The sequence below is a fragment of the Neodiprion pinetum genome, chromosome 5 (genome assembly GCF_021155775.2).
Source record: "Neodiprion pinetum isolate iyNeoPine1 chromosome 5, iyNeoPine1.2, whole genome shotgun sequence".
In the NCBI taxonomy this organism is placed as follows: Eukaryota; Metazoa; Arthropoda; class Insecta; order Hymenoptera; family Diprionidae; genus Neodiprion; species Neodiprion pinetum.
Window position 1 is genome coordinate 34,283,834 of NC_060236.1, and position 25,525 is coordinate 34,309,358.

Consider the following 25,525-nt stretch of genomic DNA (forward strand, 5'->3'; position numbering starts at 1 on the left):
ACACATGGAATAAACCTTTTCAGATGATCATACTCGGGTACAATTGCTATCTTGCGGAGGTGGTCCGCCAAAAAAGGGTCAGGACTATGTTAACGCGAATTACATCGACGGTTGGCAACGCTCTCGAGCTTACATCGGTACTCAAGGTCCATTGCCGCCGACATTCGACGCTTTTTGGCGAATGGTCTGGGAGCAGCGGGTGTCCATCATTGTTATGATAACGAATCTAGTCGAGCGCGGACGTGTAAGTTGATTAATAAACGCATACAAAGTCATTCATATCTTTATCACCTCTGGGGATAAAACGTCCGAGAGCTTACCGCTCATCTATAATTTACTTGCCCCCATTTTTCCAGCGAAAATGTGACATGTACTGGCCAAAGGAGGGCACGGAAACTTACGGACACATTCAGGTGACTCTCATGAGAGAAGACATCATGGCCACGTACACCGTTCGCACTCTTCACATTCGACATTTGAAGGTATATGTCTATATAAGAATTTATAGGTTCTAGTAGACGACGTAAACGAAACTACGAAACTGTAATGTTAAAACTCCAAGCAGATTAAGAAGAAGAAAAGCGGCATCAATATGGGGGAGAGGACTGTTCTTCAGTATCACTACACCGGTTGGCCAGATCATGGGGTGCCGGATCACCCGCTACCAGTTCTCAGCTTCGTGCGAAAGTCATCGAACGCCAACCCGCCGGATGCTGGTCCGATCATCGTTCATTGCAGGTAAGTTGAAGTTTGAAACTATAGCAGGCCAGTTGTTCAATAGCGAACTTTGATTCTCCACAGCGCCGGAGTCGGTCGCACGGGAACTTACATAGTGATCGACGCGATGTTGAAGCAAGCTAAAAGCAAAGGGGAGATAAACGTGTTTGGATTTTTGAAGCACATTCGAACCCAGCGGAATTTTTTAGTGCAAACCGAAGAACAGTACATATTCATTCACGACGCTCTCCAGGAAGCTATAGAGAGTGGAGAAACTAACATCGAGGCCAACAGCCTGCTTCAGCACGTGCGGGACATGCTGTGTCCGAATAACAACAAGACCGATCCGTGGAACTCGCTTGACGCTCAGTACAAGGTAAGTACATGCATTTACATGAAAAATGTAGCATCGGTTCGACTCGACTTTTCATCTCTCTTTCGCCGTTCACTTACAGCTGGTCACATCATGGAAGCCAAAAGATTTCAATCTAGTCTCGGCCACGAAGCCCTGCAACGCGGTCAAAAATCGGAACATGGAGGCTTTGCCAATTGAAAATGCAAGAGTCCATTTGACTCCGAAGCCTGGAATTGATGGAAGCGATTACATCAATGCTACTTGGCTCGCTGGTGTGTATTGCTCTTCTTGGCTGAATGTTATACAGGCGTGTGGAAGAAAAGTGGTACACAACACATTTCAAACATTCGATGGAATACAATTTAACGTGATCTTTGTTTCAGGATTCCAACGTAACCGGGAGTTCATTTTGACTCAACATCCTATGGAAAACACTATTATGGAATTCTGGCAAATGGTCTGGGACCACAATGCTCAAACAATTGTGATGTTAACGCACTGCGAAGAGGTTTGTCTCATCTTGCAAACGCTTCTTCAAGTATCTCGTTATAGCGGAAAAAAGCAAATCTTAACCCGATTTTCACCGTCAGGACTATCCGGAATTCTGGCCTACCGAGGGTAAGGACTTGGAGTCTGAAACATTTCGAGTGAGACTCTGCGGGATCAAGGAAACAGTGAATGGCGTTGTTTTGCGGGAAGTTGCCGTTCGCTCATTGCAGGACGACTACGAGCTGAGCGCGAGGATTGTCCAAGGTCCTCTAGATCAGGGTGGCCCCTGGCCTCACAACAACAACCCGAAACTATTCGTCAACGTTGTGCAAGATTTTCACCGTGATTATCAGAACGGTCCAATTATCGTGATGGATAGGTAAGAAGAGCGGTTAAAATGGTTGAAGTGGGCACTTTTGAGAGAAACTAAGAATAATTATAACGCGACAGAAAGAACGATGTCACGATTTTCAGTTTCTTTATTGCTCCCATTTCGGCAGATACGGTGGAATCGAGGGTGGGCTCTTCGTCATCCTAACGACGCTGAACAAGCAGCTAGAATTCGAACAAACGGCCGACATTTACATGTCTGCAAAATTGCTCTATATGAAACGGCCGGGAATCTTCAGATCTAAGGTAACATTTACACTTACTTGACAACGCATGTTCACATACGGGCAGGTCAATAATGTGTCGATACAATAATATAACAAAATAGAGGTTTGTGACGTGCAGCCGAAGCTATTCAAATTTCTAAATTTAATAATAAAGTCCCTGTGACACAGAAAATTAATTTTAAATCTAGTCACTTACACCTATGGAAACTTCCACACGGGGTTGCACAGATTCCAGGCAACTTTGGAATGTTATTACTCTACATAACATTACGTTACGACTGGAACAAAATTCTGAGACAAAATTTAACAATTCAGAAATAGACTCCAATATTAGTTTTAGCAAAAAACGATGGAAGATCTGGGAGAAATTCTTGAAGCAAAAAAAGCAAAACAATACGCAATACGTAGATCGGGTCTCTGAGAGGCCAAAGTTTTTTCTAGTAAGTTACTAGGGTTAAAACACTAAATTTCAAGTATTAACGTAACACCTGTTTAGTAAAACAATGTCAAAGAAATTACATTATTCTGCAATTTTTTTTACTGAAAAATCTTTACAGTTTAACCGATTCTAGTGAAAAACGTTGTAAATTAATGGCCTTACAAACCACCTGAGCCATATTTCGTCATCAGCTCGTCAGTTGAGTAAAAAAAAAAAACCGATATGTATGTACCTCCATAATAGTATACAGACAATTAATTTATTATCCAACAAGCAATAGAAGAGAGTTCATATACAACAGAGAATTCATTTACAACTAAAATGAGGTATTGTAGTAAAGGGTTCGCAACCTCCAGGGTATATATTCATGTTTTTCGTTATCGTAGGTCAGACGGAGAAAAAAAAATTCACGTTTACATTTCGGCCCTTTGAGGGGGGCCCTTCTCAGAACTGTCAAGTATATTTTTTATTTACAATCAAATTAACTTTCAAATATAATCTGAACGTCAATGCAAAAAAATACAAATCATTGAAGTATACCTACATTAGTAGGAAGGGTTCTCAACCTCCAGACTATACGTATAATAACGTTTTTCAGTGTCGTACATCGAAGAAGATTTTTCTTAATTTAAATTTTACGTATGCAAATATAAGTAAAGAAGGATTTGCATATTCTTTGCTCGCATCGTTACAGTTTGTATTTAAAAATGCTGATTGTAAACAAAATATATTTTCGTTCGTGTGAGGAGAGCCCCCCTCAAAGGGTGGAAACGTAAGTGAGAATATTGTTTCTCTAAAATTTCTTCGACCTGCGACAGCGAAAAATGTTATTACATATTTACATTAGGTACACGTACAAATGAATTGATAAAAAAACACGGCCAATCAGAACCAAATCATATCCAGGAGAGAACAGCAACGTCATCAACTACAATGGCAATATAATTGAAAACATCAGTACGGTAGTCATGGTACCGAAAGATCCAGACAAATAGAAGTGTTTGTCGACTAATTTTCTCGTAACGATGCTGCAAAGTTTATTTCGTTGTTGCAATTGTTGGATGCAGGTAGACAAGAATAACGAACCTAACCCAGTTATATCGTCATCGTAGTTGACAACCTAGCTATTCTTTCCTGGACATGATTTGGTTCTAATTGAACGTGTTTTTTCTGAATTAATTTTTACGTACGCCTAATGTAAGTATACTTAATGATTTTTCTGTATTTTTTCGCATCGACGTTCCGATTACATTTGAAAGTTAATCTGATTGTAAGAACAAAATATACCTCACAGTTCTGAGGACAGACTTCTTAAACCTTCTGTCCGACCAACGGTACCGAAAATAATTAACGAAACGAGGTATTGTTCCTCATATTTGGCAAAGCAGTGCTGATTTGAGGTTAAAAAAAAAAATGGTAGAATAATTCGATCTTTACCACGTTGGTTGTACAACGAAATTTTTTTACCTGAAAGGAGGACTACATCCTGCTGTACCAATGCCTGGAGTCGATGTTGTCACCGAAAACGCAAGCGGAACCGGACCTCTACATGACGGCGAACGGTCACGTGACGTCGATGAGCGAGGGAAACGAGGCGCACCTCCACCACCATCACCACCACCACCAAACAAGCAGAGAAAACTCGATGCAGCACATACCCTCGGAATTTTCGGCGAAGACACCGATCCGGGAGTACACGACGAGCATAGAGATGACCGAATACCCCCCGGAGTACGTCGCCAACAGCGTGAACGAGAGGATTTCGAACCACGTTAACGAGCACGGAGCGTTAACCGGGTCTGTTCGAAACTCGACAGCCGCCGGGGCGAATCCGTTGAGGAATTCAAATATATCGCAGGGCTCGGCTGAGCTCAACGGCTACGTTTCGAACGGCAGCACGCGCGTACCTCCCGAGGGGATGGAATCGACCTGCGTAATCGTACCGCCATGATCCAAAGCCATGGTTCGTTGCCAAGGCGCGACGACTACTCATCGTTCCGAAATGTTGTAACGGACGCTTCGGCTGGCAGGTGTAGATTTTTAAACAAAGAACGCTGTTTCCTCTCCGCGAGAAACAAGTGAAATTATGCTGACGCGTCGGATTCGTCGACGAACGACGAAACTAGAGACAGTCGCGTTGATGGACGCGCACGGCTAGATTTTAAACTCGCGAAGACAACGAACGGCGTCCAATTTTCAGACTGACGATGAAGTGCGCGAGGATTTCCATGAATCCCGCGAAAATTTCTCTGCTATGATCAATGATCGACTGACTGGCCAGGGTTGCCGATGTTTCGCTGTTTCATTGTGCAGCACACCTCGCCGTAACTCGCGAGGATTCTTGCCCGAATGACCAGGCGAAATGGATTCGTTCGACGTTGTTTGACACGAATTGGAAAATGTGCACAACCATCACGGCGTGTGTATAAACAACTGCAACGTATCGCGACGGAGAAAGACGTGATTCGAGAACGAGATGTTGATATTTCTGGGAATGAATGAATCGACCACGGCAGCCAATCAACCATAAACTGTGAGACTAGAGATTTGGAACTCGTGAAAATATCTTCCGCACAACAACAGTGGACGCTTGGATTGAGAATCGGTTCCGTTGTCGATTGTTTTATCGTGTAAACGAATGTTTAGTAATAACATAGGGAAACTGTCGACATCGATGTATTATACGAACTAAATTCTCGTTTTCGTTTTCTTCTCTCTCGTTGGACGCATAGAAAAAAAAACAAGTATAATGAATACGGAATCGTAAAATTGGACACACGAAAGATTACAAGTAAAGCAAAGTGACGAACTTTCCTGATATACATTGTACCTCTATTTTTACATCAACTGCATTCTTACAAACTTCATATCGTGGCAACTACGAATATTCGAATTAAGTTGCATACGAATTAACATCGATGAATACACGTAACTTTATCGCGGATCAAAGAACATCAAGTGACTTTTCGTTCCAAGTACCCAATATTATCAAACGAATTGATTCGGAATAGATTCGTGTTCCCTTAGAAGCACTCGAATTCCCAAATTGGTTACAAACTGCACGCCCGTTAACGTCGTGATAGTGAATTGCGTTCCGATTCACCAAGTTGCCAAAGAACAATTAAATCATCAATCGAATTTCAATTGATTGTCATAGTTATAATATGTAATTAATCGTGCGCATCGTTGTAATAGTAATTAATCGAATCAATTGTGTTTTTCTTTTTTATTTATTTTTAAAAATTTTTTTCTCAAAGTAATAATTATTAGCTAATTATATTTTCACGGCGATACGCATTAAAAATTTACGTTGAGAGAAAAGCGAAAGAAACGAAAATTAAAGGAAGAAAGAAAGAAGGTTACATGCGTGCACGCAACCTCTGTGTGTTGTATATAAATATGTACCACGTATCTATATCTGTTTCTCATTCTCTCTCTCTCTCTCTCTCTATCTCTTTCACTCATTTATATAAATATGTATATAGATTTCTAAGAAAAAAATTCGGGAGCAGCTGCGGTAATCAGCGTGCAAAGTTCTCATCCCAATTATCATACCTACACAGGACGATACGCGTGCAGTTTGTTTGAAGGAAATATGCTGCACCTGCAGCTGCCACACTGCAGCCTGTGTATGTACATAAAAATCTATACATACGTCTTTATAATATAATTTACGTAGGCCGTCGAATGTATTCATGTATAATAGTGTTTTGTACATACAGTGTGAGTGACTATTATATACATATAAAATAATTTTAAATAAAAGTAATAAATAAATAGTGATAAATTTAAGTCAAAAATTTAGAATGTACGATTGACTACGTACGTTTATTATGTATATGTACATTGTACATACCTATGCATGTATACGTCTAAACTGCTTGGTTACTGTTTTTAAAATTTCAACGATTTTTCATAATCAAATTGCGATTATACTTTTATTTAAAAATTCCTAGTCGGCGTATTATAATAATAATAATAATAACTACAACAACAACAATAATAATAACGGTAATAATAATAACGATAACAATCGTTTTATTGTTACAGAATATTGTACATCGCTATTTATGTTATTAAATTCTTATCAAATTTGTCTCACAATTAATTTTATTTTGTAATAAATTTTTCAACTCTCTTTTCGTTCATAATGAAAACGATTTGATTCTTCGGATTTTTTCAATTTAGGTATGAAAAAAAGATTGTTGTAAAGCTTCTCGTGAAACAATTTCTAATAAAAACAAAGCTGCAAGTGAAGAAGCTTCTATGAAACACAAAAAGAAAATTGAAAAAATTGAAAAAAAATATATAGTAAGATGTAAACACTCTAAAATTCAAACTAAGTTTTGATGTTATTATTAAATTTTTACGGGAGTTTAAAGAAAAATTGATGTAAAATTGTATAACTTATATAACATGTAAGTATGATATACCTAATATGTGTAACTTTGATAAATTTAAATGAGATTTAATCTAATCTATGCAATTTGAACGAAATATTTATGGAAAATGAGGCTATATATATATTAGACCTGTCCTTAAGAAGGGCAAAATCGAATTTTAATGGTCTTACCCCGCAAATTGGTTCGAAATAATTCAAAAAAAACGTCCGAATTTTGAAAAAATTTTCACTCCATATTTACCCGTGCCTAGGAAGCCTTACTTTTTCCCATAAGATAAGCATTGGTTTTTCGGGATTTTTAATCGTTTTTTTACCGCTGCCGTAATTATCAGCTAAAAAATCGCTAATTCTCAGAAAATGTTGACAGTTGTGTTAGCTTTTTGTCCAATTTTTTGGAATTCGATACAAGCATTTTTGGGCTACATTTTGGGTATATATATTATATATATATGTAGACCTGGAATGTCTTGAACGGTTTTTTTTTTTTCTTTCCAAAAGATATTATTATTATCATTGTTATCATTAAATAATCGAGTTCAATTCATGCGGGATTGTATTAATCATCGTAGACTCGATTGTACTTCGCTTTTATACCAAATCATTGATACCGTTACAACACCCTATTAATTTTCTTCGTTTTATAACGATCTTGAAGTAAATTTTTACTTTTTCAATCGCTCGTAATTGGATACAACAATGAATGTGGGTGGACGAAAAGTTAATGTCTTTAACAAAACAAGAAAATGCCAAGGTGAAAAAAAAAAAATTTACAATTATACATTTCAAGTACCGCCCATGTTCGAAACTCGTTATGAAAGACAACGTATATTGTATATTTTCTATTTGCTGCGAAGCATATGCTCATACACACACAAACACATAAATATTACAATAAATCACCGATGCAAAATGCGTAGAGACAGCATTTAATCGAGCCAGTCGAAGAAATAGACTCTCAAATTTTTTTATACGACATTATACTCTACGGCACACGTTATGTTGATTGTTGTAATTACTATATAATAATAGAATAATATATAGAGAAATTAATAACAATGTGAACGTAGCCGTTAATTATTATATAGATAAATGAAGGATATAGAAATTCTATTGTGGTGTCGTCGGTAAGATAATTTCAAATTTTATAACACACAAACATACGTGGATTATAACTTTTCTTGTGTTATAATTCGACAATATTATTTGCTTTCTATTTAAAAATTTTTATTTTTTCTCTTCCTCATCTTTCTACCCATCGTTTACTTGTAATTTTCAAATTTCATTTTACTCACAACGAATCCTCACGCGTCTGTCGTACGACGATTTAGTTACAATCTGCAATTTGAACTACGAATTAAGGATTCAACAAATGGGCATTTAATTTATGAAAATACGTGCATTTCCGGATCGAAGCCTCAGACTAGATTCACGTTTTCATGCATTCCGACATTTACTTCAAACTCAAAATATATTCTCCGGATAATGTGAAGCAGAAAAAAGAAAAAAAAAGAAAAAAAAATTACAAAACGTTCACATTATCGAAGAGTTTCTATGTTGATGTCACACTATTCCAGCCGAGGGGAGGTGCTTTCGAAGACTGAAAAACAAAAAAAAAAAAAAAAAAAGAAATGAAAAGAAAAAAAAATACAGAATTCTTTGCTAATTAATTAAATCAATTACTTATCGTTTTATAAATGTAACATAAAGGAGAGAGAACAACAAAAAAAAAAAAAAAACATATATATATATATATATAAAAAGGAACAACAATTTAATATTACGATTCACAAAATCGCTACACTCGCGTTGTGTGTACTTTATATATGAGATAGAAAAAGGAATAACATTATTATAGAAATGAAATTCGAGCACAATTTTAATGCTTGTTGCACGAATTATAATAATATTATGTATAGCTGTCGACTCTCGATATGGTACATAGTAGTTGGTTAAACACATTCGTATCTATGTATAAATCATTAATAATTATAATGATAACAATAGCGACTATAATAATGATGGTACACAACAATGGTAATAGTAATAAAGAAATACAAAATAAAAAGCGAACTGTTTTAATTTACTTCAGTTTATTTATTTGTTTACTTTATTATGTAGTGTACTCGCATTATATAACAATGCAACAATTAAATTTAAAAAAAATTCATCTAATAATTAATCAATCAACAGGTAATTGTACTAGGAATAATCGGCACTTGTCATTTCGCGTAACGTGACAAATTGGCGAATCATTTATTATTGTTGCTTAACGCAGATATGATTACGTGTAATGTAGAGATTATATATCAATTGTACATATTATATATTACACATATACCGAGGCAATTGACATTTTACTGAAGTGGTTTTCTTTTCTTTTTTTTTTTTATCACACCCACGTCGTAGATGCACTTGAAACATTTTTATAACTCGTCGAATAACATAGAATTCCATCATCTGGATGCTCTTCGTGTAGCAGTGAATTATTTATTAACGTCGAAGAGAATTTGTATTTTTCCGTAATTTTCATCTTAGTAAACGAAACGAGAAAATCAATCCCTCCTTCGCGTCATGATGTAATGATGGTCATACGTACTATACTATCGTTATTATATACATACATATATATATAAAAATTGTACTGTCATAGTTGCAAAATTTCGTTAGATACATATATATAAATATAAATCATGCATATATACATATTATATAATTTATCGAAAAATGTAATTACTAATATACATCACATGTTATATTGAGAAAGAGAAAAAACGAGTGAACGAAAGAAAATTAGTGATTTTAATCAACTAACTGTGTCCATGAAATATTAAGAATTGAATAAAAATGACAAACCAATGTATAGAAAATAATGTTATCTGCAAGGTAAATAGATGTTCATATTAAATACGTGATAGATGATAATTATTAAATGACACATACGCACTCTAATTACTTGCGAATATAGTTCCTCGAAAAATTCTATATTGTAATTCATTCATCATCATTTTTCGCTTTATTAATTCCTTTATTCTGCACTCCCCGATCCATAAGTCTGTTGATATTATTCTGAAGAAAAAAAAAAAGAAAAAATTACGAACGAATACCCAAATCGATATTATATAAATATAAATCTGTGTGTTGTAATATCGTGAATTCGAGGAAATTATTGTAAATTCTGTACGACAGATTTTTGGTCCGAGAGATCAGAAAAATAATAATTTCAAGAACGAGGGCTATCGATAAAAATTAACAATACAAGTGTTTTACGTGCACGTAATATGTAACGTAATGGTTATACGTTACACGGTGTGGATATTTTTTCTTGGCTATGAGAAAAACGAGGTAAATGAAAATGAGACGAGGGATTGATCGCCAACAGATTTAATGTACACCTGGTTTCAAGATTACAAAGGGTTCGAAAAATTTCAAAAATTTCGTGGGTTTGGAAAAGATTTCGAGAGATTTCACAGACTGCAAAGTATTTCAGGAGTGATTAATCCCCTCGAAATGAGATCAAAGAAATCTTTGACGAAAATTTGATATCCCAGCCAGATTGAATATGTAACGTATATATATTCGTGTGATTTCGAACGCATCGCGATGTGTTGGAAAAAAACGTAATATTTATACCGCATAATACATATAAAATTTAAATGAGTTGGGCTCCAGTGATGAATTATCATCTATACACCAGGATATTATGACTCTTGCGCAAGAAAACAAGTTGTTAAATATATATACATGTATACATATATACATATATATATACATATATCTACATAATTACTTCATCAAGATGTAATATTTCATTCTACACAGACACACGCACGCACATGTCGAATAATCAGTAACGACATTAATTGCAATACGGCTATTTAATTTAGAAAGATAAAAACCATCTCATGATTCTCGTGTTGCGATAATAAACAAGTGAAACCGAGCTACGCGGTATTTTGGCGGAAGAATTTTCAATTGCGATCCGTGTATCAAAAATGTAATCTCAGTCTGAAGTTGACCGAGCATGATACGAAATGAAGTTTGGCCTTTGGCCGTTTGAATCGAACGTCTAAATAGTTGGAAAGAAATCCGCCAGATGGCCATAACGATGATGACAACGTTGAAACAATACTGCGGGCGGAACTTTCTGTGATTGAATCTGTGAACTTTGAACAGCGAAATCGCATGTTGGAAGGGAAAAAAGAAGTGACAAAACGACAAAAAATAAAAAGACAATTCACCGAAGAGAACATTACGCGACCAATTAAAGTTAAGTTTATCGTTGAACCAATAAAGATAGTAAGAAGATAAGAAGGGTGGAAAGAAAGTGAGGGATAAAAACGAGATAGACAAAATATAAACAGACATTTGATATTATATTTAATGTGACGCGTGTGACTGGGTATAATTACCTATATTATGGGGTAGTCCAAATGAACGTGAACAAAGTTTGACCTCCACCCCCACCGAATTACGCTAGACTGTATCGAAAAAAACGATCATTTTTTCTTTTTTTTTTTCTATTATTGTCAATTTTTTCGATACAGTCTAATATACACGTGAGTTTCAAATGTTGACGTTTTGTCTACAAAGTATGCCTATTCTCTGAGATAATTTAAACTATGCACACATTACATTGTACAGATATCGCATAATATTGAGCGGTGAAACGCATCATTTTTCATAAATTATTACGTATCCGATTAGATGGCGATTTTTCTCTTCATCTTATACGTTAATACATATTCTCTCGAATGCGTATAATACCTAAATATACATATATACTGCCAGTAACATATACATATGTGTATGTATAAAGGCTATCAGAAAGTATATATATATATATATATATATATATAATTTCAAACTTGTATATATTTGTACTGTACAGTTATAATACTTACGAACAAGCATAAATAGAAATCATATGTCGCTATCGAGAACGTATGTAGTATCTATAATGAAAGGCTACGAAATTATAAAAATTCACAAAATCAACGTACAGCTTTAAGTCGAAGCTGTTTTTATTGTACTTCTTAAAAATGTTTCGTTAAACATTTTATACAAAAAAAAAAAAAATATACATATATATATACGTAACGCATGTATTCATATAGTATGTATAGCGATGCTGTGCCGATAGCTTAGAAAGAAAAATAGAGTAAGCAGTGCTGAAGAGAGAGTGAAAAAATAAACGAGATAACATAAAAATTAAACCAATGCTTGGAATATTGTACGTTTCACAATACGTTACGTACAAACAAATTTTCGTTTTTTTCATGTACGTCAGTCGAAATTACCAAATGTATCTATCTGAATATCAACAATCTATGATATAATACGGCAATATATTTTTCTTTTTTTCATCTCTTCAACCTATCTTGTTTATTTCTATCTTGGAAAGTGCTTCCAGTCATTCCAAGTGTTATTTATTCATGTAAATAGAGACTGTAAATATAAAATATAAATTTATAGATACATATGAAATTTTATAATAGAATTTTAACTGTCTAATTATTATTAATATACATAGAAAAAGAAGTTAGAAGATAATGCTGGATGTACGTACTATACCTATGTATAGAATTACAGACTTACACATTACCTTGGTAAATATATGTAACATACATCCATGCGCGGATGAAGATAACTATCGATCTAAAGAATGCAGGACTTTATAACGATAACTAATTTTACTGTGAATAATATTAAATATATCTATTATGTGTGTATAATGCACCGATGTACATGAGATATACATGTGTATGAAATGGTTTTGTCAAATTTTCGGAAGTACGTGAGAATAACTATCGCGAAAATTTGAACATGAGCTTGCAGGCATCGATTTAGCCCTCTTAGTCACAATGGGATTCTCAGCGTCCCACATCAAAAATTTCCATGTCCAAGAATTGTCGCAGTCTATTAACAACTTGAAATGATCTTTGTTACTTCGTATAATCCCAAAAACCCCCGAGTAACAAGTTTCGACCAGAATCATGGAATTTCGATAGTTTTTTCGATTTTACATCCGCCATATTTGATCGGCCATCTTGGATTTAGAAGTCGTCAAATTCTGACTTCTAATTCGTGATCAGCGACCCCAAAAACTCGCGAGTAATAAATGTCAGGCCAAAATATTGAGTTGAAAAATGTGTGACTGAAAGGGTTAAAACGATTCATGCTTCATCTCCGTGCAACCTTTGTACAAGTCTGTCTCTGCTCTTGAGTGTCTGTACATAATGCTATGCCCAATATCACGCAGCTGTGTGTCGCTTTGAATGTCTCTACTCGTCGACGACATTATAGGCAATAATTTTATCAATCATTAATCTGGCAATGAATTTTGGGACAAATCAAGCGACGCGATAATTACAGACAACTTCACATGGTAGTAAATATAAGAATTAATGCTAAAAAGATAAACGGACAAAACACACACTGGCATAGAAAATTTTGATGTTACGAGACCTTTATTCGTCGAAAAATAAGGTCGACTGTGCGTTCTCTAATTAGTTGTAAACTGATTTTCTGTATATGTTTATAATATATATATATATAATATCATACATAGGGCATCTTATAACGGTTGAGCAATAAAAATTGATGGAAAAACTATATGTGTGGTATCGTTCAAGAGGTTACTCGCTCGTCTGACCCAAATAAAGTCACCCAGGAGTTCGTATTATAACGAATAATTTTTGCTAACAAATGGTAGATTCTTGCTTTACTTTAAGTTGGGCGTCTCATTACGAACTGACGCCGGTTGGCGTCGGGCACAGGAGGTTTGTGTCTAACTTTTCCATCGGATCTTGGCCTAACTACTTTACATTTAGGTCACAAAATATGTTTTTATTCGGTGTTCCGTTCTAGTCATACATTAATAATATACACATTTCCAATACACGTTTCAAAACGTTTTATTTCACAAGAATCTGGAAAGATTTTGAATCGAGGAAGACTTTATCGAATTCTCATAATCGTTAGCCGTTGATGATTCCGCCGAGTCCGATCAGTCCGACAGAGTTATTGTTATTTGTCAAACGTAAAGCGACAGAAATCTAAACTGTTTCCCAACCATTTCAAGGAGAGTCGTAAAAAGTTCTATTTCCAAACGGAAATTGCCGTACTAACGCGCAAATATCGTATACGCGGTGCAGCGAAGCAAGGTAGCGTAATTTTCCGATGCATCGATACGGCTCCGAAATCGATCCTCGAGCGATTCTCATCTAGATATAGGTAGGTATGTATAATGAACATGCCTACGCACTCAAGTCTGTTTTCACTCTGTTTGCGGAATCGACGTAATCTATTTGGCCGAGAACGTGCATCAATTAAGGGTAAGTGCCATGCCTGAAGTGCGTGTCAGGGTGTGTTTAATAATAGGCAAATATATCCAAGCATGTGGTCCAAAGTTCAACAGGTTACTGTCGTGCGCTGGCATTATACGTAGGTGCTGTCAAATTGAAAAACTTTGCTCGTGAACAACTGACAGTTACGCAAGTATTGATTGCAATTCACAGCACATGGAGTCGAGGGATTAACCCTTTCAGCGTCCCGACTCAAAAATTGCCATGTCCTAGCCTTATCAGAGTTTATTTACAACTTGGAATGATCTTCGTTACTTCGTATAAACCCTTTTTGGGTTTTTCCCCCCGAGTAACAAGTTTCGGCCAGAATCATTGAATTTTCGTACTTTTTTCGATCTTACATCCGCCATCTTGGGTTTATAAATGATCAAATTCTGGCTTCAGGTTCGTAATCAGCGACCCCAAAAATCCCCGAGTAAAAAAATTCAAGCTAAAATATTGAGTTGAATAATGTGTGACGATCAACGATTCTATTATTAAACACGTACTTGTTAGGAGTGCTGAAATGGTTTTAATAAAGCACACTTCATCGAGTCCTTCGATCTATCACATCACTGATTACGTGTACAATTTTGTGTTGATCATTTCCAGTCTTCTTTTCAGGTATTATCTTCGTAGGGCCCAGTGACGAAGTTATCAAGCCTACGTTATCCTTGACTTTGCATGATTTGTGATGTTATTACCTGTGAAATTTTCAAGTTAGCTGAAACCTAACGAAGATGATCCATCAAATTTTGAAGATTGTCATGAAACTTTTATAGCAAATAAAATTCGGGCACTTTATGATCTGTTTGAATATCGGTCATCAAATCAAGTTGATTTTCCGGGACAACATTGTAAAGCTTACGTGACCTGCGACATCCAACTCACCAATCGATACTAGCCAATGTGTGAAAAGGTTTACGACTGCTCGGATGGATTCTGATTGTCACCCTCTCTTCAGAATTTCTGCATTTCTGCGTACGTCGATGTTACGCCACTCGACTCTGAGCTGTTCAGTAATATAGTATCCGGTATTGGCACTGCAAAGGTTCGAGTAAAGACCACTTGCGCCGTACGGTGTGAGTTCATTTCACTGTCAGTAAAGACAATATGAAGTGGAAAACGGGTTACCCGATATCTTTGATGTTGATTTATTACTTGGCAAAATTTGCTGGACTTGCGTCATTCACCCTAAAGAAGAACATTATTTACCCGTCCACACTTCCGGGGAGACTGTATCCGTTCGTCTTTGCTACCTGTAATTTACTCGTGTCATTCATAACGACTTACAGAATTATGAAGTCTGTTGAAGGGGATTCGACAACGATAGATAGAAACGTCCAGCTGGTGTACTATTTTGGGAAACGTCTGTGTACGTTTTGCGCTCTGATCACGTTTCTAAGTATGCACAAAGATACCATTGAACTAATGAACAAGTTGTGCATCGTTAGCAACAAGCTCAAGATTCTTGGGATCCAGGAAGATCACAGCAGATTTTTCAACAACCTCTTTGTGATGATCACAACCGTCAACATTGCCAACTGTGCAATAACGCAAATTATAACTCTTCTGAGTATGGAGCAATCAATTGTCGTAACCGTCCAAAATCACATCAGCCGATTCACTGATTTGAATGTGATATTAAGCTTTTGCTGTATCCTTCTCTGCATCAAACATCGTTTTTCATTAATGAACGAAAAATTGTACGTATTGTTTCAAGCCTTACATCCGTACGGATTTTCCAGCAGTTTTTACAGAACCTCAGTGATTAATTCGAGACAAATTTCCCGCGACGTCAACCGATCAAGCAGTACAGCTGTAGTTTCTGCTGGCGTTCAAAACATTCGGATTGCCGCAACATTGCACTTGGAACTCTGCGACCTGTTGGAACGTACAACTCGTATATTTGCCGGCCCAATACTTGTATTCATCGTAAAATCCTTCTTCACTATCGTTTTAGGCAGTTACTGGATGTACAAAACTTGTATGAGTTTAAACCAAACCATGTTGGAGAAATTTTCAGTATTCTCTGTGAGGGCCTTCATCTTGGTACCCGCACTTCGAATGTTGGTTATCATTACTGAACTGTTCGTCATCGCCCATGCAGGTGCTACAACTTCGGAACAGGTATGATTCGTACGAACGAATGATGAGTCTTGATGTACACAAATAAATACAATTAGTAACAATCGTGGTTAGTACTTCAAAAATGTCGGTAACTGACATTGAAACGTAGCTGTAGATATAAATAATACAGCACTAATCTGACCTTATCCCTTCTTCAGGGAGAAGCTACCAAAGCCCTGTTGTCGAAAGTGTGGATGGATTTTCAACCATTGGAATTAGCAGAGAAGGTTAGTATATTTTAGTTCAACTATAACCTGCTAATTTATGCATCTGATTGATAATCGGAATGCATCGATTGACATTAACTATTGCAGTTTCTCATGTTTTCTACTCAACTGTTGCACAAATCACCTGCTATATTTATTTGCGGATTGACACCGGTGGACTATTCTTACCTGTTCAAGGTATGACTAATCAGCTGACTTGAATCGCAATTTATATTGCAAAATAGACAACGTCGTCTTGTAAGTTTCAAAGTTGTACTTGGTCAGTAAAATCCACAGTATAAGTACCGTGATATTTCTGTGTAGATATTCTGCACCGCTCTGCCATACATCATCATCATGATACAACTAGATACAACGGGATAGTAATTAGATTAATCGAAGATGCTTCAAAGAAGTGGGGAATGTTATTGCGCGTAAGTATTTGCAAAAGTAAAACAGCTCGAATGCAAGTCTGTATGTGTGAACGTCTTGTGTCATTGTTATCAAATGAGGAACGAAGAGACTTTGACTTTTAGTAAATTTTGACAGCTAACTCGATGATCGACTTCCATGTTTCATGTTAAGGCATGAAGTCATTGAAATATGCATGGCTACATTTATTGATACGTTCATCGTACTAGATGTTTCCGGAAAAGTTATGAAAATTGCTGTTCCACTGTTACCCAATAGTTACTCAGGTAAAGTAACCATAGTCAGGTGGCACGACATATGTATGCTCTATAACTCTACGAGAATGCTCACTCATTCCATAATCAATAAAAATGTCATTGGACTGTCAACACTACAAATACTACAGAAATATGCAATGTATTACCACAACGATCGGCACGTGATAAAATGGTAGAACGCGCATAGTATTCGCCATCGATTTTGCAGATCAATATTGAGGTTTGCTGAAGTGAGTTTACGACTCAAGACTTGATTATGATTATCAGTCGGTACGATAACGTACTGAGAACGCCTTTATGGGTACCATTCTGCTGTTCAAATTATCCTGCATTCAGTACCGTCTTAGCTTTCTCTGAGAGCGAATGTTTTACGTTGTCGGTAATAGTTTTTTTTTCCAGCATGTATAGTACTTCCAACGCCAGGCGTATAGACTGGACGTTGCGTTCACAGAAAATACCGATGATGCTGTATTACGTGGCAAAAACTATGGGACTAGCACCATTCACTTTAAAAAGCCACAAATTTTATCCACCGATCCGTCTGGTTAAGGCATATTTGGTTTTTCTCGCTATGCTTCATTCAATAGCAGCTTTAACAACTTGTCTATGGGCCGGTTCCAAATCATCTCCTTCAAAAATCACCACGCAAGTCAGTGTATTGTCACACTTCATAGCTCTGATGACTCCAGCCGTCATCGTGTTTGTAGGTCTGTATGTGCACAAAAAGATCATTTTGCTCATGAACAAAGTGTACAGCATCTGCAACGAGCTAGAAATTGTGAGCACTATCAACGATGATGGAAAATATTTTAAAAACCTTTTCACTACCTTCGCTATGGCAACTATCATCGTTGGTATATTTTCTATCACCGACTGCATCCTGCAACCCTACTGGACGATTTCTATTTCTATTGCTCATGGTCTTCAGCAATGTATTCGTTTCAACGTGGTTCTAATCTATGCTGGAATCCTTCTTTGCATCCGTCAACGTTTTGAAACGTTAAACAAAAAACTGTACGCCTTATTTCAACCAACTCGCTGCTTCACTCCACACATTTATTTGTCGCATTTTGTCGCGAGAAGAAGACAATGTGAGGATCAAAATCAATCAAGCAGGCAGGATTCCATCGTCATTCAGCGCATTCGGAAAATCGAAGCATTACACATGGAGCTATGTGATTTGGTAGAACAGACGAATCAGGTATTCGGCATCCCCATTCTCTCCATTAGTTTGCAATATTACATAGGATTCGTCGTATTCTTTTATTGGATCTATTACTTTGTCATAATGACGTCTAACGAGTCCAGTTACTCGGGACAACTTGACGACGATGCTTACCTGAAGAAATTCTCAATCACAAACACGATCGCAGCGTGTACCCTTATGAGATTAGTTGTTCCAATTGCTGAGATTCTCATGATCGCATATGCGTCTGCAACAACTCGCAAACAAGTAAGATTGGATGAAGCTTAATTCATAATAGTTGAACATCGTTTGCAAGTGGTGTTCGTCTGGAGCATAATTCGATTGTTGAATATCGCTAATCGATCAATCATTTGGAATAATTGGTCAATCAGACATCAAGTCAAATCATTCAAGAATGTAGTGGTAAATTAAAACATTACTTTCAAATATGCATTCTCAACTCCACAGGCAAACTCCACCAAAGATGCAATGCTCAGAATGTGCAACGACTTCATACCGGAGAAATTTGAGGATGAGGTACGATCAGAATTACGAAGGGACCATCATTCACGGGGGAATCAAAACAGTGCTGCTATAATCCACTAATTGTCGCATTCTCTATTACAGTTCTACATGTTTTCTCTTCAACTGTTACACAAACCACTCACTATGTCTATATTTGATTTCTTGGATTTGGGATATGCGTACCCGTTCGAGGTAAGACTTCAGATTATCACATTGATACTAAGGGGCACAACATTTACCAAGAAAACATTCTGCTATAGGATTAGTGTGATTTCTTTTGAAGGTGTCCATCATTTTTAAATAAATTCATACACGAATTATGGTTAGTTTGGAAATATGCCGAGTATAACAAATGAATGGTAACATGTAGAATGAATAAAATTTTTCTGTTTCCAGATTGCATGCACCGTTGCAATGTACCTGATCGTTCTAATACAACTAGCTTCGGATTGATCAAACTCCCTTTAAAGGCAGCTAATTCAACAGAATATAAAGCAAATTATTTATTACATATGCACAAGCAATTTCGAATAATGAAAAACTTAAGTAGATAAGCTTTCCTTCGTGTCTCTCTTGAAACACAAGAATACAGACCAATAAGTCCAAAATAATCCGATGAAGATTCTGCGTTGTCAGAATGGTGCATATGCAACATGTTGCAACACTTATTGTTAGTTTGAATAGCTTATAGTCTTATACTCTACATAGGGCACGTAAAACAAAAATAAACCGCTACCCGATTGAATGTGAAAAAATCGAATGCCTTGGCATAGACGCAAGATTTATCAGAAAGTGCAAATAACATATGAATTCTAGATTCGTATAGACATACCTGCAGAACATGTTGCGCAAATAAATCCTGTTCCTTTGTATGTTTCAATCCTAGCGTGCGACTAGTATTTACCTATTTTATTCAGCTTTACTTGTAGTTTGACTAAATGTGGAAACAAATAAAGTGTGAAAATATAAAGCAAAAAATTTCCATCTCGCCATTTTTCTACAGCTAAAAGTTGACAATTGATTGACCGTAAGGTGCAGTATGCAAGTCGCACACACACGTTAGCACCGTTTGAAGCTTATTCTGCAAATTGCCGAGCTGATCCGAACCAAGCCGATTATTTGTTTGATTATTTAACGAAAAATTGACAAGAGAAACATATTAATTTTGAGGTTAGAGTGTGATTCAAACGTGAAAACAAATTTCTTCTATAAAAGTTCAGTATCAAACTAAAGTTTTTTGTTTTATGTCATATTATTTTCACAATTTTTTTAAGCGAAATATGAAGTATTTGTGACAATCAAATTCGCAAAATATTCGAACGATTTTTGCTAATGCAAATGCGAATGCAAATGTTAAGAAATATGCGAATATTCGTTACATCACTAGTGCAAGTCTATGCTACGCACACTCTTGGTGGGACTAGGGGTCAAAGGTATACATGTACCACTGCTTGTACCTAACCTAATATAACCTAACTTTTGGTAACCCAAGTCAACCTAACCTAATCTGAACTCAGTAATGTAAGAGATAATAGATACGCCGTGAATACGGACCGTCAATCAAAAGTAAGTGGATGAAGTTCCTAGGATAGTGTGTTTGTCAATATGTAATAGGTTTGCGCACACTTAATCAAAAGTCAACAGATTCTATAAGAGTTAATTTGATCGATTGCACCTAAAACCATTACGTGATAAAAAAATAAACGCTCACAAATAGTAATAGAAACACGAAATCAGAATGATAGATTCATCGGAGTTTTATTAAAAGTTAGGTAGCAACATAATTGTTTCTTCTATTCGATTATTTAATAATTAAAATTCCAGCTCAAATCGTTTTATCAGAAATTTTTATATTTGTAGGTTATGATTGCCCATGAACAGCCTACAGACTTTAAAATACGTATTCTTCTCAATGACCTGTCTGGCTGCGATAGCCGTTATCGCAGTCTTGATGTCTGAGAAAATTGACGATACTAAGGGGACAGAACACCTTTCTATTTTCACCGATGAGGTGACCACTTGCTATGAAGACCAACCAATTCGTGATGATAAAGGAAATATCTCGGGGAATACCAACATACCGATCATATACTTTGTCACACCAACATATCCTAGGCGAGAACAAATTCCAGAGCTAACAAGACTGGGGCAAACGCTGATGCACGTTAAAGACCTTCATTGGATAGTAGCCGATGACAATAGAGAGTGCAATCCATCTCTTGTCAAACTGCTCAGGAAATTTGGTAATTATAAACTTGACAACAATTATGAATTTCAATATCCGATTATGATCAACAACTCAAATCTCCAATACCCAGGTATCCCACTCACAGTCATGGCTAGTCCGATGGCCAAGAGGTTCTGGAGCGATGAAAAAATGAAAATGCCAAGGGGGGTCGCCAATCGGCGAGCTGCTCTAGCTTGGATTCGAAATAATGTAAAAAGTGGGGTTTTATACTTTGGCGACGACGACAATACTTTCGATCTGGAACTTTTTGATCAAATACGGTACACTAAAAAAGTTTCCATGCTGCCAGTCGGTTTGATTGGAGACTTTGGAGTGAGTTCGCCAGTCGTTAAGAAGGTAACAACTATCATAAATCTGTACTTTTTATTGCCTGTTACAATTTCGGACTGTTATCATCGCAGCAATCAAAGTTCTTGACATTCTTAAGGGCAAAGTGATTGGCTTCTTCGACTCGTGGTCGGTCGATAGAGAATTCCCAATTGATATGGCCGGATTTGCAGTGTCCGTAGAGTTCTTGAACAAATCACCAGAAGCCACCATGCCGTACAAAGTGGGTTACGAAGAGGACATGTTTCTCAAAAGTTTGGGACTCCACGTTGAAGATATAGAACCAGTTGCTGAAAATTGCACAAAGGTTAGAAGATCATTACAGCAATAATTCTCATGAGCCTAATAAAGATAAGAGATGAAGAATTAAGTAACTGAGGGATCGAACTCTTATAGATTCTAGTTTGGCACACGCAAACGATCCAAAAACCTGTAGCTAACTTGCGACTGAAGTATGAGCAATCGGGCACATCATTAGATAAACTACTTAACGAATTGTACACGTATGGAATAGCATCTCGTAATTATGAAAAAGGTGAGTAACAACTGCGTTTCAAATAAGTTGATGCTGCACAATCAGATATACTGTGAATTCACATACTTTTCTGTGTACAATCTTTAAGGAGTCAAGACTTACTACACAAGTGGAAGAATTCGAACAGGAGTCTGAAGAAACGAACAAAATTCATCTATCAGCAATATCTGATGGGTGTTCCTACTAAAATTAAGCTGACACAGTGTAGATCTGTTTATAAAGGTAAAATGCTAGGCATTACCAACGCGTAAGCTGAATTTGACATACCTAGTAAGAAATACCATTGTAGATAATGTAGATAAAAGTTACCTACAGGGCATCAGCAGTACGTTCGACTAAATCTATAATCTTATCGACGAAGGTGCTCCGTCAAGATTATAAATCAATTTGTCTATATTATCCAGAGTCTCTGAAAAGTTGTTGGTACGTCATGAGTTAGCGCACAGATGTCGATGCGTAAGCGCTGCACCAAAGATTACAGCGATCGACTCGCGGCAGAGGCGTGTACGCGACCTCCACCCTTGGCGGCTGCGTTGTTTGTAGTGGTACAGAAGGGTAAAGAAGAGGGCATAAGAAAGAAAGACTGTAAGTAGAAGCGTGAAAGAAAGAAAGGCGGAGGGACAGGGCGAGTGGGAGAAAGAGAAAGCAACCAGAGTGGGGCTGCGCGATCCTGTCGGCGCCTGCGTCTCTATGTATGAGTGCAAGTGGCGCCGCTACCGACTTGTGTGTATGTGAGAAAGCAGGCAAGCCAACCAAGTTGAGACGTCGTTGTGGCCCCGCGGCAGCGATTACACTTCGGGCACCACGTCCCGGTCGGAGCGCAGTGTGTTTGCGCGTAGAAGAATCAGTGGCCGGCGCCCCGGTGTGTACAGGGTTTTATGATTCCGAGAGTGATTGACAGCAGGTGAATATTGGCGCCCGTGTCCGCCCTTAATTCACACGTTACATCCGCCGCTTATACTTGGGCAAATACATATTTGGGAGATAATAAAGGCGCGAGATTAAAAGAAAATTAATAATATATCAATAAGAATAACACCTATAACAATAACGATAATAGTAACAACAACAACAACAACAATAATAATAATATTAATAATAATAATAATAATAATAAATAAGGAAAGCATAGACACATATATAACGTTCTTCCATAGGACTGGATTTCACTACGCAACCGACCAACCACACCAAGTCCATCCATCCTCTCTCAACTGCAGGCATTCTCATTCTCTTTATAATTGAATGTCAAAACTATCGATGATCCGGTAAATGCACCAACGTTATAACAATCGTCGTCATTATCATAATCATTATCGTAATCATCGTTGTCATCATTATCATAATCATCATCACGATCATCGTTATAACCGTTACTACCACCATCGTCAGCATCTTCGTAATCATATACAATCACAAACTTAAAAGGTTATACGCACCAACAACCTACCAATTAAAACCGTCGATATAGTGTTTCGCTTAACTATTCGTGACGTCCTGACAACGTGCCGATTACAGCAAGTTTTTAAAACACCGGCTACCAACGAGGAGAGCACTGGATTAACTTGCGTAAGTACAATTACACACCATCGTTTCCTTACCCGCATCCTCATCACGGCTTTGTATGTTTTCTAGTTTTATTATACTCTGCAACAATATCCATCTGGTATTTATCAGAGAATGTATTTGTTTACCCATTCTCTGACAACTTTTTTTACCATGGATCCCTAAGCCACGCTTCCTAAACTAGAGGTAGAATACTATATATAGGACATACATACACCTAGGATGAATCAGCTACGGCTGGCACTTGGCAGTGTTACCACCCGCAGGCTGATTAGGCTCGTTCCACACGCCTGCAGATTGTGCATATAACGAAGCTGTGATCAGACCACGGGTAACTTAGTCCACGGTAGGTAGAGGATCATGGCGGAGTAAGGAATCAGCCGGAGATACGCAGAAGCACACCATGTATCCATGTGTGTTGTATGAGCGTGTATGTGCGCATACTCACAGCGTATGCTTATCCCGATCAATACACATGTACCCGACGTATTCAGGCCTACCCAACACACCCGCACCTACCGTGTACACAATGTGCCCAGAGATACGGAGAGACGGAGAGGGAAAGGCGCGTTTGCGCGCACGCGTTCAAACCGCCGCGCCGCGCCGTCGTTTTTGGTGTGGGATTTTTATCGGAACTTGGGAAATCGATGCTCAGGAAAGCTTGTACAGCTTCGTTTTTTTCTTCTCGTACCTTTTTTTAAGCTTTTTTGCAATTTTTTTTTTTATACATTTTTTGCCTTTTCTTAACATCGTTGTAAGAAGATAAAATATGCGAACGAACCTTGTACAACTGGCGGATGGATTTCCATGAGTAAACTTTTCTTTTGTATATTATGGACTATGTATTTTTCTCTACGAATTATAACATGTATACCCTGTATAATCACATGGCTTGACACTATGGTTTTAATTTATACACTTTCTTTTTCATTTACAACCAGAGATTTCACCTATCCACCAATTGTGCTGTCACTGCTCTTCGGAGAATGGAATCGTTATTGCCATTTTCGTGGGTGACATTTACGAGTCATTGACATTATACCATACATCTATCACGTCGCGGAACAATCTTCCTGAAAATTTTGTATAGATTTACACCGTCACATATATTGACGTCACACTTCCTATTTATACGAATCTTAGTAGGAATATCCTGACTGGATACCAATCTTCTTTTATCAGAAGATTATTTTATTCTGTGAGTGATCGTTTAACTAGTCTACCCTTACCTTCAACCCCGCTATTTCTCATCGATGTTCTCACTTAATCAGAGATAATATAACGTAATAGAACATGAGCAATCATGATAAAACACAAGTGTCAGTTATCAGACAAGACAAGATATATAATACTTGATTTATCGAATTCAATTGCAAACACCGAAATTAACGAAAAGAAATATAAATCAACAGCAACGCCACTAATACCTATAATCATTTTGTCCTATAAATACCTTGCGTATGTCGCGTGATAAAGTGTGATTTCATCAAACGTGAGCTCTCGTTAATTTTCGCTTCAAAATTATTCGCACGAAAACCATAATTATTTGTTCTCATTGACAAATGAGACATATTTACTACAAAAAAAAATAAAAAAAAAGCTCAATATAGTCCCTTAACGACTTCACAACTGTAGGGTTCACGTATACATATTCCAAACACATGTGAAAATGAGCTTTGCCAAAACACGAGAAGCTGTGTGATTGATATGCTTGTGATACCTTCCAATGAGTTTTACAATGCCCAAGTATG

At 37.0% G+C, this 25,525-nt stretch overlaps 5 protein-coding genes and 2 long non-coding RNA genes across 25 annotated transcripts in view; 5 read left to right on the plus strand and 2 right to left on the minus strand.

Annotated features, from left to right (window-relative positions):
• The window catches only part of LOC124218834 (Protein tyrosine phosphatase 99A), a 303,594-nt gene extending 295,770 nt beyond the window's left edge, over positions 1–7,824 (plus strand). For 3 of the 4 annotated variants that reach the window (XM_046625692.2, XM_046625694.2, XM_046625695.2), the window contains 9 exons: positions 24–244; positions 357–482; positions 563–738; positions 802–1,093; positions 1,173–1,344; positions 1,456–1,580; positions 1,663–1,940; positions 2,062–2,197; positions 4,092–7,824. In XM_046625692.2, coding sequence (XP_046481648.1) covers positions 24–244; positions 357–482; positions 563–738; positions 802–1,093; positions 1,173–1,344; positions 1,456–1,580; positions 1,663–1,940; positions 2,062–2,197; positions 4,092–4,568 — 2,003 coding nt within the window. In that variant the 3' untranslated portion in view covers positions 4,569–7,824. The remainder of the gene's footprint in view (positions 1–23; positions 245–356; positions 483–562; positions 739–801; positions 1,094–1,172; positions 1,345–1,455; positions 1,581–1,662; positions 1,941–2,061; positions 2,198–4,091) is intronic. The other variant, XM_046625693.2, reaches the window with a different exon arrangement.
• Positions 7,825–9,830: 2,006 nt separating this feature from the next.
• Positions 9,831–20,092, minus strand: LOC124218844 (uncharacterized). The gene is made up of 2 exons (XR_011177134.1): positions 19,931–20,092; positions 9,831–10,085 (listed from the first exon to the last, which is right to left on the minus strand). It is a non-coding gene; the product is annotated as an uncharacterized lncRNA (long non-coding RNA).
• On the plus strand, positions 15,476–16,945 carry LOC124218558 (putative gustatory receptor 28b). The gene is made up of 3 exons (XM_046625098.2): positions 15,476–16,492; positions 16,651–16,719; positions 16,807–16,945. The coding sequence occupies exons 1-3, from the start codon at positions 15,476–15,478 to the stop codon at positions 16,900–16,902; spliced, it is 1,182 nt and encodes a 393-aa protein (XP_046481054.2). The 3' UTR covers positions 16,903–16,945.
• LOC138190965 (uncharacterized) lies at positions 18,066–20,092 on the plus strand. Its single transcript, XM_069136068.1, has 4 exons — positions 18,066–18,840; positions 19,042–19,110; positions 19,201–19,290; positions 19,495–20,092. Exons 1-4 carry the CDS (start codon positions 18,067–18,069, stop codon positions 19,549–19,551), a joined length of 990 nt encoding a protein of 329 aa, XP_068992169.1. The 5' UTR covers position 18,066; the 3' UTR covers positions 19,552–20,092.
• Positions 20,093–20,401: 309 nt separating this feature from the next.
• On the plus strand, positions 20,402–22,536 carry LOC124218839 (galactosylgalactosylxylosylprotein 3-beta-glucuronosyltransferase S). Of its 3 annotated transcripts, none has more exons than XM_046625713.2 (6): positions 20,402–20,531; positions 20,959–21,341; positions 21,417–21,682; positions 21,774–21,980; positions 22,070–22,208; positions 22,297–22,536. In XM_046625713.2, the coding sequence occupies exons 2-6, from the start codon at positions 20,972–20,974 to the stop codon at positions 22,341–22,343; spliced, it is 1,029 nt and encodes a 342-aa protein (XP_046481669.1). In that variant the 5' UTR covers positions 20,402–20,531; positions 20,959–20,971; the 3' UTR covers positions 22,344–22,536. The 3 variants fall into 3 exon arrangements, with proteins under 3 accessions (XP_046481669.1, XP_046481666.1, XP_068992168.1); XM_046625710.1 differs by having other exon boundaries at positions 20,525–20,664; XM_069136067.1 differs by lacking the exon at positions 20,402–20,531 and adding an exon at positions 20,674–20,865.
• Positions 21,605–22,592, minus strand: LOC124218841 (uncharacterized). The gene is made up of 2 exons (XR_006883199.1): positions 22,476–22,592; positions 21,605–21,963 (listed from the first exon to the last, which is right to left on the minus strand). It is a non-coding gene; the product is annotated as an uncharacterized lncRNA (long non-coding RNA).
• A 390-nt stretch (positions 22,593–22,982) lies between these two features.
• The window catches only part of PMCA (plasma membrane calcium-transporting ATPase 3), a 126,857-nt gene continuing 124,314 nt past the window's right edge, over positions 22,983–25,525 (plus strand). For 13 of the 14 annotated variants that reach the window (XR_006883191.2, XR_006883195.2, XR_006883193.2 and 10 more), the window contains exon 1: positions 23,379–23,777. The gene's annotated coding sequence lies outside the window, so the exon portion shown is untranslated. Of the gene's footprint in view, positions 23,113–23,365; positions 23,778–25,525 lie in introns of those variants that run through there. The other variant, XM_046625698.2, reaches the window with a different exon arrangement.

Excerpts from the sequence above, each read along its gene's own strand:
- LOC124218558 (XM_046625098.2), top strand. The coding sequence starts at position 15,476 with ATGAAGTGGAAAACGGGTTACCCGATATCTTTGATGTTGATTTATTAC. Across the intron at positions 16,493-16,650 it reads GTGCTACAACTTCGGAACAG|GGAGAAGCTACCAAAGCCCT; the intron begins GTATGATTCGTA and ends TCCCTTCTTCAG. Across the intron at positions 16,720-16,806 it reads CATTGGAATTAGCAGAGAAG|TTTCTCATGTTTTCTACTCA; the intron begins GTTAGTATATTT and ends TAACTATTGCAG.
- LOC138190965 (XM_069136068.1), top strand. The coding sequence starts at position 18,067 with ATGACTCCAGCCGTCATCGTGTTTGTAGGTCTGTATGTGCACAAAAAG. Across the intron at positions 18,841-19,041 it reads CTGCAACAACTCGCAAACAA|GCAAACTCCACCAAAGATGC; the intron begins GTAAGATTGGAT and ends TCAACTCCACAG. Across the intron at positions 19,291-19,494 it reads GATATGCGTACCCGTTCGAG|ATTGCATGCACCGTTGCAAT; the intron begins GTAAGACTTCAG and ends TTCTGTTTCCAG.
- LOC124218839 (XM_046625713.2), top strand. The coding sequence starts at position 20,972 with ATGAACAGCCTACAGACTTTAAAATACGTATTCTTCTCAATGACCTGT. Across the intron at positions 21,683-21,773 it reads GTTCGCCAGTCGTTAAGAAG|GGCAAAGTGATTGGCTTCTT; the intron begins GTAACAACTATC and ends GACATTCTTAAG. Across the intron at positions 22,209-22,296 it reads ATCTCGTAATTATGAAAAAG|GAGTCAAGACTTACTACACA; the intron begins GTGAGTAACAAC and ends ACAATCTTTAAG.